At 45.9% G+C, this 18,109-nt stretch overlaps 1 protein-coding gene across 1 annotated transcript in view; it reads left to right on the forward strand.

Annotated features, from left to right (window-relative positions):
* The first annotated feature begins 12,501 nt into the window (after window positions 1-12,501).
* The window catches only part of SLC14A2 (solute carrier family 14 member 2), a 53,421-nt gene continuing 47,813 nt past the window's right edge, over window positions 12,502-18,109 (forward strand). The window contains exons 1-2 of the mRNA XM_041762192.1: window positions 12,502-12,675; window positions 17,909-18,089. Coding sequence (XP_041618126.1) covers window positions 12,502-12,675; window positions 17,909-18,089 — 355 coding nt within the window. The remainder of the gene's footprint in view (window positions 12,676-17,908; window positions 18,090-18,109) is intronic.

Below are 18,109 nucleotides of genomic sequence, written 5' to 3' on the forward strand. Positions count from 1 at the left end.
CCTCCACAGTGGGAACTAGGGCAATCCTGTCCCTGGACACTCACAGTGTATCTTCTGGTTTCCATGAAGGCAAGAAGGACTTTTGCTTGGGGCCCCTAGGTGGCTCAGTCAGTTAAGTGTCTGCCTTTGACTCAGGTCATGATCCCAGAGTCCTGGGATCACGTCCCACACCGGTCTCCCTGCTCAGTGGAGGGCCTGCTTCTCTCTCTCCCTCTGCCTGCTGCTTCCCCTGCTGGTGCTCAGTCTCTCTCTCTCTCTCTCTCTCTCTCTGTCAAAAAAAATAAATAAAATTTAAAAAAAAAAAGAAGAAGAAGAGATTTTGCTTGCTCAGTGTTGAATCTCTAGTGGGTAGTACATAGTAGGTACTCAACAAACACATTTGAATGAATGAGCGATACTCAATATGGAATCTGCTGTGGAGAAATTAGCGTTTGAGGAAGATTAACATTTCTAAATATTTACATCAGCAATTCCACTCTCATTAAATTCCTGGTAGTTGGAGGATTTCGAGAGCTTATGAACAACTCCAGAAAAGCCAGGAGGCCATAGGCAGAAACTGACACTTGCTGACACCTTCAGCACGCAGGGTGGTGCACTCCTCGGCCCTCTGCATTTTGTCTTATGAGGTAGTAATCAGCAGCCTGCTTCCCAGAGGAGAAGGCATCTGTGTGCCCCATGTGGCACCATGGTAAGTGGCAGAGCTAGAATGTGAGCAGACTCCCCAGGCCATCCTCTTTTGGTTTCACTCACTGTGACCATCCCGGTAGGGTTTGCTCATCACCACTCACCCTCCTTTCAGATGCTCTCGAGAAAACACGTCTTCAGAGATTTCACAACAAACTCCATTTATTTTTCCAGTGATGCCCAGACACATTCCATCTCTTCAGAGCCTTGGCTGCTTAAATATAGCCAACTTATCTCTCCCATTGCCTCGGCCAAGCCACAGGGGGTCAGCGGACAAGCATCTTGGCAAATGTCTTTGGCCATTTGCAACATGCATGTGTTCTTTAACACTCAACTGGTGTAACCCCAAGTGGCTTCTTGGGGATCTGAGGAAAGCGCATGTGGTAAATTGGTTAGGCATGAAGGAGGAGAAAGGGTGGGATAAAGCTAGAAATAAGTCCCCATCTCCACACCAGCCTCCCTCTGGCCCTCCTCCTTAAGTAGCTGTTCCAAGGGCTGGCTAGCTCTAAGCCCAGATGATGTGCCAGGAGCCACACTCAGGGCAGTGCGACCAATCACCTTGCTTCCTCTTCTCCAGGAAGATTGTTGCTCCATCCTTCTCAGGATTCATGCAAGAAGGGAGAAAGGAAGGGGGAGAAGCCTTGCCAGGAAGTCTGGCAGCTTGAAGGCTGTGGCCCCTTCAGAGCAAGGACAAGTGGTTTGGGAGCAGCCCTCTGTCTCCCCAGCCCCATCACCTCTCCAGCTCCCCTTTTCAGCACATCCTTTGTGGCGAGGACTTCAAGCTCTCCTCCTGCGCAGTGACTCTGCCTTTTCTCTCCTCTCGTCCTCCTTCCTCCTTATTCCCTGTCCCCTGCTACTTCCCTTAGGTCTACCTGTAATTCCTGGTCCTTCCGTGGTTTCCTCCCTGCCAACCCCAGCTATACTGCTTTTCTTACTACCTCCACCTTCCAGTCCAGGTGGGGCTCTCTCTGTTTTGTCTTCCTGGATGTGGCACAGACATACTGTTTGATCACTGCTGTCCTTACGGGGGTCCTTCCTCCCTGCCTCCCACTGAAGTTCACAGCGAGGATGCATGGGGCTGTCAGCACAAAAGCCTCCTGACCCTCACTCACCTCAACACGACCCCGTGCTTCTGTCCTCTTTGGGGCCATTCACAGCAATGACCCCTTTGTCTCCTATTATGGTCTTTTTTTTTTTTAATTGGAGTTCGATTTGCCAACATTTAGCATAACACCCAGTGCTCATCCTGTCAAGTTCATTATGGTCTTGTAGGAGCGTATAAGGCAAAGATGAGCCTCTGATTTAGGTATTTTCAACAACGTGCTACATTTTTATTTCTGAACTCATGCACTGCTTACAAACCAGCCTCTTTGGAGGTAGGCCGTGGCTCAGACCCTATGCAGGTTGCGTGGGAGGCAGGGATTTAGCTTCGAGAGGCCAAGACTCATGATGGAAAGGATTGGGGCATTTGCCACCACCTTTCATCTGGAGATAGACGGCGTAAATGATACTTAATTAAAGTCATAAATCTAGCTTTGGTTTCATTTTAGTTTTCCTGTTTCTAAATCTAATCTGGTTTCACTTGTTTACCGAATGCTCCCACCACTCTGCCCAAGTTCTAAAACAATGGAGATTGTTCCCAGGCCCTCTCCCAGCATGCCCCAGCTCCCTTCTTGTAGCTCCCCACACCTAGAGCCCCCTCCAAGCAAGAACGCTGGCTGATAGACCCCCTCACCTGGGCTTCTCAGAGCCACCTGGGGGGCTCGTTCAAGTGCAGATTCCTTATCTGAGAAAGAGGCACAGGGCATTTAGACATGCAGCAGGTCCTCAACTCGCACACCTTGAGTAGCGTGCAGTAACCGTGTGCCACAAAGACAGATCCCCAAAGGTCCAGGTCATACTTCTCAACATAGGCCTCACATCGGCATCACGTAGAGAGCTTTTGAGGCTCTCAGTGTGCCAGCTACATCCCAGACCACATATGTCTCTGGAGGAGGAGGCCAGCTGTGTGTGGTAGAACCAGAATCTTTGCTCTAGGGGTTTAAAGAAAGGAGCGCTCACCAAAGTTTGAAGGGGAAAGTGCTCTGGAAACATCATCCCCTGTCACCCAGTTGTTTTTCCACCCAACTAGATTGCAACAGGGGCTCCAGTTCATCACGTATAGAAAAGGAGGCCAGGTTTGAGGCCTAAGGGTGACTGGGGTGAGCCGTGCCTGCCCTGGCTCCCAGGCACGTTACAGAATGTGGAGAACGCCGTCCATAGGGATAAAGGCCAGGGCCTGGGGTTGCTGCACCGGGAGAACCCAGCCCCGGGGCTCTTTAGGCTACGGGTAAGAACTGAGATCCAACGCCATCCCCTTAACTTCCCCTTTTACCCGCACCCAACAGCACCCCTTATTCCTGCAGAATGCCTCCACCCTGTCTCCAGAAGGCCTTCCATGTCCCGTGACTCTGAGCTGTACCTGAACCAGAGGCTCCAGGGACAGTGCCTGATGGGATCTGTCCCAATTTCCATGCCCTCCCAGGAACAGCCCTGCCTCCACACTCTCATCAATGTCAGTTCTAGAAAATACACATCTGTGCAGGGAAAACATTATCAAGGTTTTGTTGAAAGGAAAGGGGGTAGCTTCAGGGCCTAAAGGACATGCCAGGCTAAGTCCTCGGAGAGGTCAAGTCCAGGAGAACTGTGTCCCAGCCAAGTGGAAGAACGGGGCTGCAGACTGCCCCAGGTGACACACACGAAGTCCCACTTTTACACCATGGCTCAGATCCTGAAAGGAGGCATGTGTTTGTACACGTTAAATCCAAACTTGAAACAGAAAGCCAGGCCCTGGGGAGAATGGAGGACCCGCTGGCCCCAGGCTCTGCCTGAGACTAGAGAGACACCCTCAGGGTGGAGCCCACGGCCTATAGCAAAGGAGTCAATGATGCTCCTGTGGAACGAGCTCAGACCTGAGCATTAGGAGGCAGCATAATAATGCTCCCAGTTCCTCTGTCCCTCAAGGGGGGTGGGGGTACCCTCCCTTCTCTGGGCCTGCGAAATGAAAATACCCTGCCTCTCTCCTCATCATGGGATCATTCAGGAAAACAAATTCAGTTTTGGGGGTCTTGTTTTTTGTTTAAGATGTATGTATGTATGTATGTATGTATGTATGTATGTATTTGAGAATGAGCTACCATGAGTCGGGGGGGAGGGGCAGAGGGAGAAACAGGCTCCCCGCTGAGCAGGGAGCCCCACGAGGGGCTCGTTCCCAGGACTCCAGGGTCATAACCCGAGCGGAAGGCAGATGCTTCCTGGCTGAACCACCCAGGCGCCCCTCAAATGCAGTTCTTGACAAGAGAATGCCTTGTAGAGTATGAAACACATACACAAAGGGTCAGATCAGTGCAGAATTTGCAGAGCTCATAGTGTGAGTGCAGGTATGTGAGCGTGTGCATGTGTGCACATACATGAGTGTGTATGCACGTATGTATGAGTTCATAGAGCGTGCATGTGTGTCTGGCTACTGCTCTCGGAAATACATCCTAACCACCGCACGGGCCAGAAGAGAGGTCAGGGTGCCCTTGGGTCAGGAGAGCACCTGGGCAGTGACAGGGCTGCAGCGTGTGGCCAGGGTTGTCATGGAGAACGACACACACAGAAAGCCAAAGGAGCCTGAGGCAGCCCTGAGCCCAGAGCAGAGCTCCTGCCCAGAACAGGGGTGCAGTGCAGAGAAGCTGGAAACTGGTTCCCACATGAGTGGAGCCCTATAACCCAAAGGCAGATCCGTGGAGAGTGCAAACACTGCTGCCCTCAGTGCTGCTCACCTTGTACCCCAGGTAGCCCCAGCCAGCATACAGACTGGACATGTCACCCTTAAGGGGCCTGGGGACTTGCCTAAAGCAGCCACCTGCAGAGTCAAAAACGTCTTCCTAGAAATTTTTGTTTTAAAAACAAAAACATAGGGGTACCTGGTTGGCTCAGTTGGTTAAGCATTCAACCCTTGGTTTTCGGCTCAGGTTGTGATCTCAGGGTCATGAGATTGAGCCTCTTGTCCTGCTCTGCACTCAGTTTGGAGTCTGTTTGAGATTCTGTCTTCTTCACCCTCTGCCCCTCCTCCTCTGCTCCTCCCTCACCCTTGCATGCTCACACACACATTCTCTCTCGCTCTCTCTCAAATCAATCAATCAAATCTTAAAACTAAAATTTAAAAAAAAATAGAACAAAAGCAAAACCATAAAACCATAAGCACCCAGTTCCAGTAGCAAGCCACTCAGACACGGAGCATCCCAGAAGCTTTCTGAGCAGCTGCATGACCAAATCATGTTTTAAGGTAATTCATCCATCTCCAGTGGCAAGGTGGAGACAACCCAGGGAGCTGAAGTCAGGGAGACCAGCTAGGAGCTGACCTGGAGGAAGAGAATAGACTTATGCAGAAGAGGCCCTTGAAATGAAATTTGACGGCTTAGTGATTGCTAGTTTGGGGCTGTGGTGAGGCAGGGACTCGATATACAACACATCAAAGAGTCATCCCACTGAAGGAATGTCAGCTGAGAAGGGTGTGGTGACTGCCTCAGAATGTGCTTCCAGACACAAGGGTATCCAAGATCTAAGGAGGAGATCCAAGCAGGTCTGGCCTCCTCTGCCTACTCCACTGCAGGCCCTGCTCAGGTCCCCAGCTACAGGAACCAGCCCTGGCCCTGCAGGGGAACCCAGACAGATAGAACTCCCAACACGCTCACCACCAGCCGTCTTTAACCCTGACAGTCTGCAGATGGCCCAGCGAGGCTGAGCTGCCTCCTGGCTCCCCTCCCGCCCAACCTGACCCCTGGTCCAATGAGTCAGGCTCCTCTCAGCCACACCAGACTCACTGGGCTGGAGCTGCCAAGAAAAACTCAGAGCCCCCATCAAGAAGCAGCACTCAGCCAACCCCTTACATGAGCCAGCTCTGAGAAAGGCACCTCTCACCTTAGCCCAGCTGCCGGCTGCTCCCTTCCTCTGTTCCCTGCCCCGTCTGTCGAGGGACCAGGCCTCTCCTGGCTTCATGCCCTCCCTGGCCTCTCTGAGCAACCATTGGTGGGTCTCTTCTGCCCCCATTCCAGCATCTACTTGGCCCCAAACAGCTGATTTCTCCCTTTCAGCAGCTGTCCGGTCAGTTCAGAGATCAGCAGAGCCCTGGCCCAGGGACCCAGCCTGACTCAGCAAGGTCCTTTTGGAGTCACGTCTCTGCCTCTGATCTTGTTGTCACTGAGATCCTCTCTAGATGACAGAGAGTCTGGGGGCCTTGTTGGATGAGCCAAATTGAAGGAGTCAAGAGGTCTGCTCCAGAGAAAGGAAGATCATGATCAATCTCTGAAATGCTCTCACGTAGGAAAGAGGGTACCGTCTACTACGCAGATATGATGGAAGGATCTAGAACCAGCACTGGGTAAAACTCCCAGGCACTGGATGTCAGCTCGGTAGATTTAAGGGTTTCTAATACACAGAGATGTTCACAATGAGAGCAGCCTACTGCATGGGACCGAGGGATACCAACCAACTGTCAGAAGCACTATGAAGTGGATTCCTTCATTGTTTGAGAGAGGCAAAGAATATCCTTTTTGGTCATGAAGTTGTAGAAATATATGGAGATGGTTTTCCATAATTGTATCAATTGCAAAATCTTTAGCAAAATTAATTCAGCAAATGAATTAATCGGTTTTTTGGAAAACTGGCTAATCACCTTTTCTTCTGTAGAGCTGCTGCAACCTCCATAACTCAGCTGGATAGATGATGAAATAAACGAGCCCATTCTAGACTCAGCCCTGGATGACAAGTTCACTGGCACACTTATATAGCCAACCCCCCACCCGCCACAGGAGGGAGAGCCTTAACTCTGCAGTAATTCACACCAACAACTCAAGAAACCCCTCCCACCACAAGTCCCTGCTCTCCCTTGACATCAAGAATGTGCTAGAGAGGACACAGCCTCTCCCCATTGAGCATGGGCATGCTTTGGCATTGCTACCAGGGACAGATAGTCTTTTAGACAACAGAGCCAGGACAAGAATTTAAAAGTTAGGACAATAGAGTCAGAGCCATGGCTTCCAAATGTTGAAGAAGAATTGGGGTCCAAATACAGGAACTGAGAATGCTTCCCAGTCTGGCTTCTGACCCCCTACTCTCATCACTTTTTTGCATTCTGACCCCCTCCATCATTCCAGCAGGGTCTCCAACTGGGATTTCCCGACATAAACCATGTATGTATTTTCTTAGGCATTTCCTCGGCCTAGAGTGTTCTCCTCCCTCTTTCTCAGCCAAGCGCCCAACATGAAAGCGTAAGCCCCCGTCTCTTGGTACCTGCCCGCCCGGGAGCTGCCCTATGGTCCTACAGCTGGCCCCACTTCCCCTCTGCCGTCTCCTTCCCTCCTTACTGAAAGTCTGTTCACTCCCCAGTCCCTGCCCTCCGATGCCCAAGCCTGAATGTGAGCATGCTGTGTGGCCAGTGCTGATGCTTGGGGAGTTGGGGGGCATCTGAGGGCACACAGTAGGTACTCAACAAAGAGCATTCTTACAAAAAGGATGAGGCATCCAAGAGCACACAGGAGGTACTCAACTCAACAAAGAGCATTCTTACAAAGAGAACGGAGGAGTTAGTGTTTGGGGAGCCTCCTAGTGGGAGCATTCAAGACCTGGCTTTTTGAAGAGAGATGAGGTCAGCCCAATCCAACAGCCCTTCCCAACCCTATTTCGGAGGGAGAAGAGAAGGTGCAGGCAGCCAAGGAGAGCGTCAACACGCCAAGCAGATAATTATGTGTTCTTGGAAGCTGGTTTAATGTACTGGCTCAGCGCTGATCTGGGAATGGGCTCTGAGGCCTGCCGCCTTCAGACGGGACGTGGCTCAGGCAAGGATTTCACCGTCCAGTTTTAACAAGTGGCCAACGCCTTATGGAAACTTTTGAAAGGCATTCTGTTTCAGGACAGCCAGCTTGTGCTTCATCTGGTTGCTCTGGCCATCTTTCCTTCAGTTTGGGAGCACAAGAAGGAAGGAAACTAGAAATCACTGAGCGCCTACTACATGCCAAGAGCCAAGTCAGCAATCTCACTGCCCTCAAGAGTCCCATGTTGCCCTTTGAAGAGGAAGACACAGAGGCTCATGGAGCCCCTGGCGGCAGAGAAGGAGTGAAGCTGGCATCTCAGCTCCTGAGCCTGTGCTCTTTCCAGACACAACGACCTTCTCTTTACAAGGCCATTCTTGCCGCATGTCTCAATCCTTCCCCAAAGCCAAAATTCCCGCAGTTAAACAGGGTAAACATTCCCATGGCAAAGAAACGCCGTGTTCCCCAGAGGAGATGCAATCACATTGTTCCTGCTGAAGCTATGTGTGCTAATGAAATAGAACTGGGTTGAGGGCCTGGACCCAGGCTCCGGGGCAGCCACCCTCCCTGGCACCCCCCGGCCATGCCCTACAAGGCAGTTGGAAGAACAGAAGGGTGGGGAGCTCAGGCCGAGTGCCGGGTCTAATCTTGACTTTGCAGCAAGTCGCTAGTTTCCCTGGGTCTCTGCTTCCTGTTGCTATCATGCAGCAGCAAGCTTGCTTTGGAAAGTACAGAGCGTTAAATCCATGTGAGAACTAACTCTCTCGTTTTACTTTCCTGGGCATTGATTTCTTTCTCTGTCCGTAATTGCAAATGTTGTCTGCATACAGGAGGGACTCAGAGGTAGAGAAGAAAGTGCCTTTTAGGAGATGTCTCTGGAGAGTAACTCCCCTTGTACAATCATTTATTCTTTCCGGAATCATTAAACACATACTCAGGGCTTGTTATGTGCCAGGCTCTCTGCTGGGCAATGCAAATACAGAAATCAACAGGATCAAGCCCCTGTTCTTAAAAGAATCGTATATAAATGTTGTCATCATAAAGAATAAATGTGTGTATGTGTATGTGTTTGAATTCTTATGTCTATAAAATAATCCTGAATATACCCATTCTCAAATCCTGTATACTTGAGCCCCATCACTATATATATATATAGATATAGATATATAGATATATAGATAGATAGATAGATAGATAGATAGATCCTTGACTATATGATACACATTGTTCTCATATTTTAACATCTTTCAAGTCAGTCTGCATCTTACCATTTTGATTGGCAGTGTTTTCTTCTAAACAGTGATCATCCTACAGATCTTAGACTCAAGGAAATGCACTCAAGGGGGGAAAAAGTTACTTTTCAACTGGACTTTTAAAGGAAATTCACAGCCACCAAGGTCACCACAAAAATCTTTCCAAAACATTTCTAGTTCATCCAGATGTGTGGTGTCACACAACTCATGTGTCTAGAGACCTGATTGCCCCTCACTTTCCAGCAGGATGGCTTAGACGCAATCTCAAAGCACGGGACCAGGATGCTGCATCAACCCTTGGCCACCAGAGGGAGAGAGTGCACTGGTTCTCAGGCTTGCTGCCTTTCCCTCTCCTAAACCTTTCCAGCAAGAACCCCTCCAGGATGGGCTGAACGTCACTGCAGACTCTCTACCTGCAGAGTCAAAGTCCAGGAGAGGCCCCTCTCCCAGTGCAGTGGTGGTGAGAAAGAGGCGTTGGATCTGAATGATGTCTGCAAACCCACACTAAAAATCAGCTGTGGTTTAAATGAGCAGCTTCTGGGGATGAGGACAACTATTATACATGGTGGAGTTCTGCCTGAAAAATGCAGGGCTGGTGGGTGGCCCCCCTGCCCTCCTGAAACCGGTCAAGACTTATGAGACCATAGTGATGCATAAAGTTCTGCAAGGAAGTTTTCCCACTCTAGCAATTACCTGTAGCTTTCTCAATTCTTCCTTCCTCCCTTCCTTCCCTTGCTTCACTACTTATTTATTGAACATCTGCTATGTGCCAGGGTCTGTGCTAGGAACTAGGGATACAACAATAAACAGAACAGAGGAGAAGATTACTGTCCTCATGCATCTTAAGTTCTGATGGGAAGATAGACAGTATACAAATAAATCAGTCATTGCATGGTACCAAAAAAAAGAAAAAACAAGACATGCTGTAAGGAAAGGTACTGAGTGCCATAAGAGTGTGTGACAAGAGAATGTGGTCCAAGCAGGCTTCTCTGATGAGTGATAATGGAGACAATGCCTGAGGGAAGGAGTTCCCAGGTGAAGAGCAAGTATGAGTCCTTGGGGCAGATGGACCAGCATTTGCAGAGGCCCTGAGGTGGAAAGTACTCAACACCGAGGCACTAAAAGGAGGTGGGAGTGGAGCTCAGAGACGAGAGGGAGGAGAAACCCAGGGTGGCCTGAAGCATCACAGGACCATGGTGGTGCAGAGCCTCATGTGCATGTTTAAGGCCTATTTTTCCATTGGTAGCGACAGGATTGAAGCAGGGAATAGACATGAGTGGAGTGGAGTACTGATAGGACAGCACTGATGGCCGTAGGGAATATAGCATGGAAAAGAAATTTGAGAAGTGGGGTGTCCAGTTGGGAGTTATTGGAGCAGAGGCAAGAGATGATGGCAGCCAAATGGTGACAGTGGGCATTCAGGTGTATTTTAGAGGTAAGATTACTAGATTGGGGGAGAGAGAGAACAGCGTATTCTAAGGGGTAGCTTGGAATGCCCTCCTGGAACAGGCACCTTTCAAGGAGGACAGCATCTGAGAAGGGAACATTATGAACTATTTCAGTGCATGAACTTTATATTATTTCTGGAACATCCATGTGCAAATGTAAAGCATACAATTAAGTCTGTGAATCCAATGCTCAAAACTAGGCTGAAAATACCTGATTTGGGAGTCATAGGTATACAGATGGGGGATAAAGCCATGGATAAAGCTGATGTCAGCTGGGTAAGAGCATCAATGAAGAGAAAATGGCCCAGAACAGAGCTCAGCAGAATGCTTATATTTCCAGGAGGAGCCAGCCAAGGACAGTGTGAAGGAGCTTCCAGAGACAGGATCAATGTAAATTGCCAAAAAGAGGAGAGTATGTAAAGGAGGGATGGTCAACTGTGTGGATGCTCTGAGCAGTCTAATGAGATGAAGACCAAAGCATGTTTTGGATTTGCCAACATGGAGGTCTTATAGCAAGGCCAGCAGCAGCAGAAACTAGCCTGGGCTAGCCAAAGGCAGAAAGGCAATGCCAAGAGTCCACCCAAGAGGATGGCAAGCATAATCCTAGAATGATGGCAGCCTACCCAGTTAGGCAGTTTTTCTCAGGCAATCTTCAGCTGCTTGACAAAAACCTGGAAGAGATGGATGGTTGGGTTTAGCCTGGCCAGGATTTCACCACACAAGCATGAGAGAGGGAGTGGGTAGGGCAGAGCAAGCACATTGAGAGAGGTGAGATGGTGGTCTGTGAAGTCTAGGTTGGTTAAGGAGGTCAGGAGAGAACACGGGGTCAGTGGAGCTAAGGGACTGAAGGTCTCCATCATGTGAAAGTGCTGAGTCAGTGGGTGCACTTGAGCAGGTGAGCTGCAAGCCCAGAAGAAAGCCAGACTTTGAGACTTCATAGTTTGTGAATCTCAAGTCCATGTGGTGACCATAGAAATCAGTGGCTTAAAAGAAAAGGTGGAGAGGGTCCCTGGAGATGAGAAAGACAAGGGTCTGTGAGGTAAGAGAAGGAAATGATGAGTTAATGTCAGTGAGGTCATTGTCAATGTCCAGGCATTGACGTTGCTGAAAATTATTGGAGTGGAGATGAAGGTGACCAGTAGGAGCTTGCTGGCTTTCTGCACCAGCAAGGGGAGCAGGGGTCTGGAAGCAACAGTCAAGAACAAGAACTCCTTTCATCGGGAGTAGGAAATAGGCCAGAGAAAGGTCACTAATGGACTTCCTCCGCTTTGGAAGAGAGCCCAGCAATCCCTGGGCAGTGTCTGCAGAGGTGAGCGTGAGGAAGGCTAGCACCCATGCCAGGGGTCTGCAAGCACCGTCCTACGATATGCTGTCTTGCAATTCAAGGGAGGCAGCATGGAACAATAGAGAACACTCTAGATCATACTGAGAGGGGACCATGCAAGTCAGCTGGGTAGGAGCTGTTTCAAAGAAACAGTGAAGTAAATGAAGATCTAACTAAGCCCAAGGAGACCACAGAAGGGAAGAAGGGCTAAGGTGGCCAGAGAGGAAGAAGTGAGCACTACCGGGTGGCCGCCGTAGTGGAGCAGGACACTGAGGCCTGCAGGCAGGGGATGCTCCAGAAGCTAGTCATGGTGTAACCGCTAGTCCTGGTAGCCCGGCATGGAGGGGCCGCCAGCCTGGTGCACACAGCTTCTAGCAGATTATAGAGAGCTGCTGCTTCAGTGCTGTTCCTCCAAGGGGAAGGAAAAAGAGGAAGGTGCTGGAAAGGGCACTGAGGGCAGAGGGAAGAGAGGGAGGCACTGAGGTGGCCCATAACCAATATAAGCCCCAGAGCAAGTAAGAAAATGAGTTTCTCTTAGATCCCTACCGGGTTCGAAGACCCAGATCCACCCGTGCATACCAAAGAGAAAGCATACTTACAACTACTACAGGAAGACAGCACAACGGATATTATGAAAGGTAGAGAAAAAATATTTCCACGATCAGAAAAAAAAAAAAGCCACCTGTTGTAACTGAGGGGTCAGGGAACTCTTCACCGCAGAAACAGACTGACCCGTGGATGGGGAAAGAATGCGGGGATTTTGAAAGGTAAGGCCACAGAGGTGAAGGAATGGCCCCAGGCCTCCTTGGCAGTGTGGCTACTGCAACAGGAGGTCCCGTACATGTATCTGCCCAGACCCGCTTGCCTCCTGTGGCCTCCATCCAGCCTCAGCCTCGTCCCTCAGGGCCCCATCCTGACTCACTCCTGTCCCCCTTGTCTCTCTGGTTGCAGGACCTATGAGCGACCACGCCCTGAGAGAAATGTCCCACACTCACCGCAGCCCTCTCCTCCCGGAGCCTCTTTCCAGCAGATACAAACTCTATGAGTCGGAGTTTACCAACCCTAGCTGGCCCTCAAGCCCCCAGGACACACACCCGGCCCTGCCCCTCCTGGAGATGCCTGAGGAAAAGGTGAGAAGTCTCCTCCCAGCAGGTCTCCCAGGTACAGAGAAGGGGAGGAAGGGTGATGAAAGACACTGGAGACCCAGCTTCCCAGGGCATGCGTTGCATGATGGCCTGGAAGGGCCACTGCCCAAGGAGGTTCTGCCCCTGGGCAACACAAGGTCACACCCCTGGTTGGTCCTGTTTAGCCTTAAGATGGTAAATGGGGTTCTGTGTGCAAGACGATTTTAAAGACAGGTAGAGAACGCACACACTCACACACCAGTCTTCCAACCAGTCCCCCCAAATCCTTCCCCTTAGACCTGCCCCCTCGACTTCCCTTATTGTCTCCCTAAAGTAAAACCTGTGTTCAAATGCTAGCTTTTAACACTCCATGAACTGATACAATGGAGAGCAACCCAGGACCACTAAGGTTTTTTTTTTTTATTGAGATATAACTTAGATATCATAAAATTCACCCCTTTAAAGTATACACTTCACTGGTTCTTAGCATAATTACAGAGTTCACCAAAATCACCGCCAGTGAATTCCAGAATGTTTTCATCACCTCGAAAAGAAACACAGAATACCCATTAGCAGTCATCCTGCGGTCCCCCGTCCCCCACACCTGGCCACTGCCAATCTATTTATTGTCCCTCTGGATTTACCTATTCTGTATGTTTCATGGAAATGGAATCATATAATATATGGGCTTTTGTGAAGTGCTCCTGTCATTTTCCATAATGTTTTCAGGGGCATCCTTATTGTAGCATGAACGGGGACATTGTTACCTTTTAGGGCCAGACAATATTTCATGGGATGAGTATACCACAGTTTATTTACTCATTCATCAGTTGATGGACACTTGGGTGTTTCCCCTCTTTGCCTGTCACAAAAATGCTACTATGAGCATTTGTGCAGAAGGTGTTGTGCAGACATGTGTTTTTATTTTTCTTGGATATATATCCAGAAGTGGAATTCTTGGACTATATGATAAACCTAATGTTTAACATTTTCAGGCACTGCCAAAGGAGCTGCATCAGTGAACATTCTCACCAGCAGTGTACACGTCCTGCCACTCCACCTCTTTGTCAAAACTTGTCATTGTTTTTTTATTATAGCCCAAGTGAAGGTGAACTGACATCTCACTATGATTTTGATTAGTATTTCCCTAATGTCCGATTGATATTGAGCATGTTTTCATATGCTTACTGGCCAGTTGTATATCTTCCTTGAAAAAATGTCTTCTCAAGTTCTTTGCCCATTTTTCAACTGAATTATTTACCTTTTTATTGTGGGGTTGTTATAGTTCTTTCTATATTCTGGATATTAGACCCTTGCCAATTATGTGATTCACAAACAATGTCTCCTACTCTGTAGATCTTTTCACAGTCTTGAAAGTGTCACAAAGATAGAAGCACAAAATTTGTGATTCTAAGTCTGATTTATCTATCAGATTGCTTCCACATTTAGTGTCATATCTATAAGAAACCATTTTCTTATCCAAGGTCATGGAGATTTAGTCCTATGTTTTTTATGTAACAGTTTTATAACTTTAGTACTTACATTTAAGTCTTTCATCCATTTTGAATTAATTTTTATATATGGTGTCAAGTAGGGGTCTAACTTTAACCTTTTACAAGTAGGTATCCAGTTGTCCCAGCACTATTATTGAAAAGGCTATTCTTTCTCCATTGAACTGTTTTGACACTCCCATCAAAAATTAATTGACCACAGCACATGGGTTTATTTCTGGACTCTCAAATTTATTTAACTGATTTATATGTCTATCCTTATGCTAGTAGCATGCCATCTTGATTACCGTAGCTTTGTAGTAAGTTTTGAAATGAAGAGTATGAGTCTTCCAACTTTGTTCTTCCTTTTTAAGATCGTTTTATCTATTCTGAGACCCTTGAATTTCTATATTAATTTTAGGATCCAACTTTCAATTTCTGCAAGGAAAAAAAAAGGTAATTGGGATCTTGATAAGGATTGTAGTAAATCTATAGATGAACTTGAGTATTGCCATTTTAACAAGTCTTCCAATCCATGGACATAGGATATATTTCCATTTATTTAGGTCTTTAATTCCTTTTGCTGTTTTGTAGTTGCTAGTATAAAAACACTTGTACAAAACCTTTAGTTTAGTACACAAAGCCTTTTATGTTAAATTCATTCCAAAATATTTTATTATTTCTCATACTATCATAGAATAGTTTTCTTCTTTATATTTTTGGATTGTTCATTGCCCAGGCATAAAAATAAAATTGATTTTTGTACATTGATCTTCTACCCAGGAAACTTGCTGAATTTCTTCACTAACTTTAATGGGGTTTTTTGAATTTTTAAATAGATTTTTTTAAGAAGTTTCCATATAACAGAATGTGCCATCTGCAAATGGAGATAGTTTAAATTCTTTCTTTCCAATCTGGGTTCCTTTTGTTTGTTTGTTTTTTTTACCTAGTTGCTCAGGCTAGAACTTGCAGTACAATGTTGAATAGAAGTGACAAGAGAACCAACATCCTTGTCTAGTTCCTGATCTTAAAGGGAAAGCATCCCATCTTTCGCCATTACCTATCATAGTAGCTGGGGTTTTTAGTAGATACCCTTTATTAAGTTGAGGAATTTCCTTTCTATCCCTAGTTTGTTAAAAGTTTTTATCAGGAAAGATTGTTGAATTTTTCAAGGGATTTTTCTGTGTCTATTGAGATAATCTTGTGGGGTTTTTTTCTTTCATTAGGTTAATATTATAAATTATTGATTTTTTTGTGTGTTGAAACAGTCTTGAATTCTGAGAATAAATCCCACTTGGCCGTATAATTCTTTTTATATGTAACTGAATCTGGCTTGGTAGTATTTTGTCAAGAAATTTTGCATCTATATTTACAAAGCAGATTGATCTGTGATTTTCTTTCTTGTGATGTCTTTGTCTGGCTGTGGTGTTAGGGTAATACTAGTCTCATAGAATGTGTTAGGAAGTGTTGCCTTCTCTTCTAGGCTTTGAAAAATATTATTAATTCTTTAAAGATTTGGCAGAATGTGTAAGTGAAGCCAACCGAACTTGGGATTTTCTTTGTAGGAAATGTTTTGTTTGTTGTTTTTGTTTTTGTTCTACTAATTCAGTCATTTACTTGATTATCAGTCAGTTCAGATTTTCTGTTTCTTCTTGAGTCGGCTTGATTGTTGGTGCCTATCTAGGAATGTATCCAGTTCATCTAGGTTAACTGATCTGTTAACATACAATTATTCATTTCTTTAGAATCCATTTCCTTATAACCCTTTTTATTTCTTGAAGGTTGATATTAATGTCTCCTCTTTCATTTCTGATTCTGGTAATTTCCATCTTCTCTTTATTCCTTGGTCAGTCTAGCCAAAGGTTGGTCAATTTTGATAACTGCAATTAACCATCTTTTAGTTTCATGGATTTTCTATATTTTTTCTTCTCTATTTCATTTATTTTCATGACAATATTTATTATTTCCTTCCTTCTACTTGCTTTGAGTTTAGTCCATTGTTATTTTTCTAGTTTCTTAATGTGAAATGTTAGGTTGTTGACACAGGATATTTCTTTTTTTTTTTTTTCACAAAGGTCTTCATACCTATAATTTCCTTCAAACACTGCTTTAGCTGTATCCCATAAGTTTTAGTATGTTGTGGGGTTTTTTTTTTTTTCATTCATCTCAAAGTATTTTTCTAATTTCTCTTCTGTTTGCCTCTGTGATCCATTGATTATTTAGGAGCATGTTGTTTAATTGCCACATTATTTCCCAAATTTCCTTTTGCTTTTGATTTCTAAATTCACACCATCATGGTCAGAGAACATACTTTGGAGGCACCTGGCTGGCTCAGTTGGTAGAGTGTACAACCCTTGATCTTGAGGTTGTGGGTTCAAGCCTCACATTGGGCACAGAGATTACTTAAAAATAAAATCTTTAAAACAAGAGAGAACATACTTTGTATTATTTCAGTGCCTTTAACTTTACTGATATTTTTTTACCAGTAAAAATATTTAACTTATCTTATGGCCTAACATATGCTGTGTATTGGAGAAGGTTCCATGTGCACTAGAAAAGAATTCATATTGCCTTCATGAAGGAGAATTTGTGGAGATCCTTACTCTATCACTTCCACTAGTATCCTCCAGACACTGAAATCTTAATATAAGGAGGACTATAGACCATCAGTGTATAATAGAAATATAATGTGAGCCACATATGTATGTTTAAATGTCTATTAACCACATTTTTTAAAGTTAAAAGAAGGTAAAATTAATTTAATACTATATTTTATTTAGCCTAATATATATGGATATATATAATATTGTTATTTTATCATATAATCAGTATAAAGTATCATTGAGATATTTTACACATTCTCTTTTCATACTAAGTCTTCAAAATCCACTTAGAGACCATCCTGATTCATATTAGCCACATTTTAAGAGCTCAATAGTGATATGTCCTATTGGCTATGCTATAGGATAGTGTAGTTTTAGAACAAGTACTCCTGCCCAAGGGGTCTGCAAATAGAATTGAGGGGGTTTGAGCTTGGATGGGGAGAATAATTTATCTGTATTTCACTAACTTCCAGTGAACTTAAGCACTTATTTGAATTATAAACATAGCAAATAAACAACAGCTCTATCAGTATTACCTGAGATTGTGGCCATTGTCACAGGTTGGGTTCCCCTAGAGGCTGACTTTGAGGTAGAGATTTGCATGTAGGAACTCTACTGGGATGTGCCTTTGGGGTCAATACTTGTAGAGGAGGAAGGGCAGCAGGATTAGGCAGAAGGAGAAGTTGGGCTATAAAGGAAGAGTTGGGCGATAAAGGCCCCAGGCAATCCTATGGTGAGATTTGGATCTCAGGTGGCCCTGTAATGTTGCCCTGAGTTGTTGGGGTGAGAAGGCCTCACATATTCACTCATTGTTACTTTGAAATTATAATAGGTATTGGATTGGCCATACCTGTATGTCTATCACAGGCTAAAAAGTATATAAAGTATATATACTATATAAAGTAACTGTTTTCTTTGCAATTCTATTTATTTTATTCATTTCCCAACATTATTCTGGAAAAAATAACGTACACAGTCCTGGAAGAGCTGGCCTGCATGCAGCACTCTGGACAGCAATAGAGAGTGGACAGGTGTCTTAGGATCATTTATCTTATCAGAACACCTGACAAGCTTCCATATCCCCAAATACCCCTGCCCTCAAAAAAGCTGTATTATCTGATAGTTTGTCATGGTTTCTCTTAAAAGGATCTCCGGTCATCCAATGAAGACAGCCATATTGTAAAAATGGAAAAGCCCAGTGAAAGGAGTAAAAGGAGAGAAAGCGGGGCAGCCCATCGGGGCTCTGCAGGCATGGGGGGCATCAGCCTCTTCCAAGCAGTGGGCTACCTCACAGGGGAGATGAAGGAGTGCAGGAACTGGCTGAAAGGTAAACCGATGCCCCAGGAA

This window comes from Vulpes lagopus, chromosome 1 (genome assembly GCF_018345385.1).
Source record: "Vulpes lagopus strain Blue_001 chromosome 1, ASM1834538v1, whole genome shotgun sequence".
Taxonomy (NCBI): Eukaryota; Metazoa; Chordata; class Mammalia; order Carnivora; family Canidae; genus Vulpes; species Vulpes lagopus.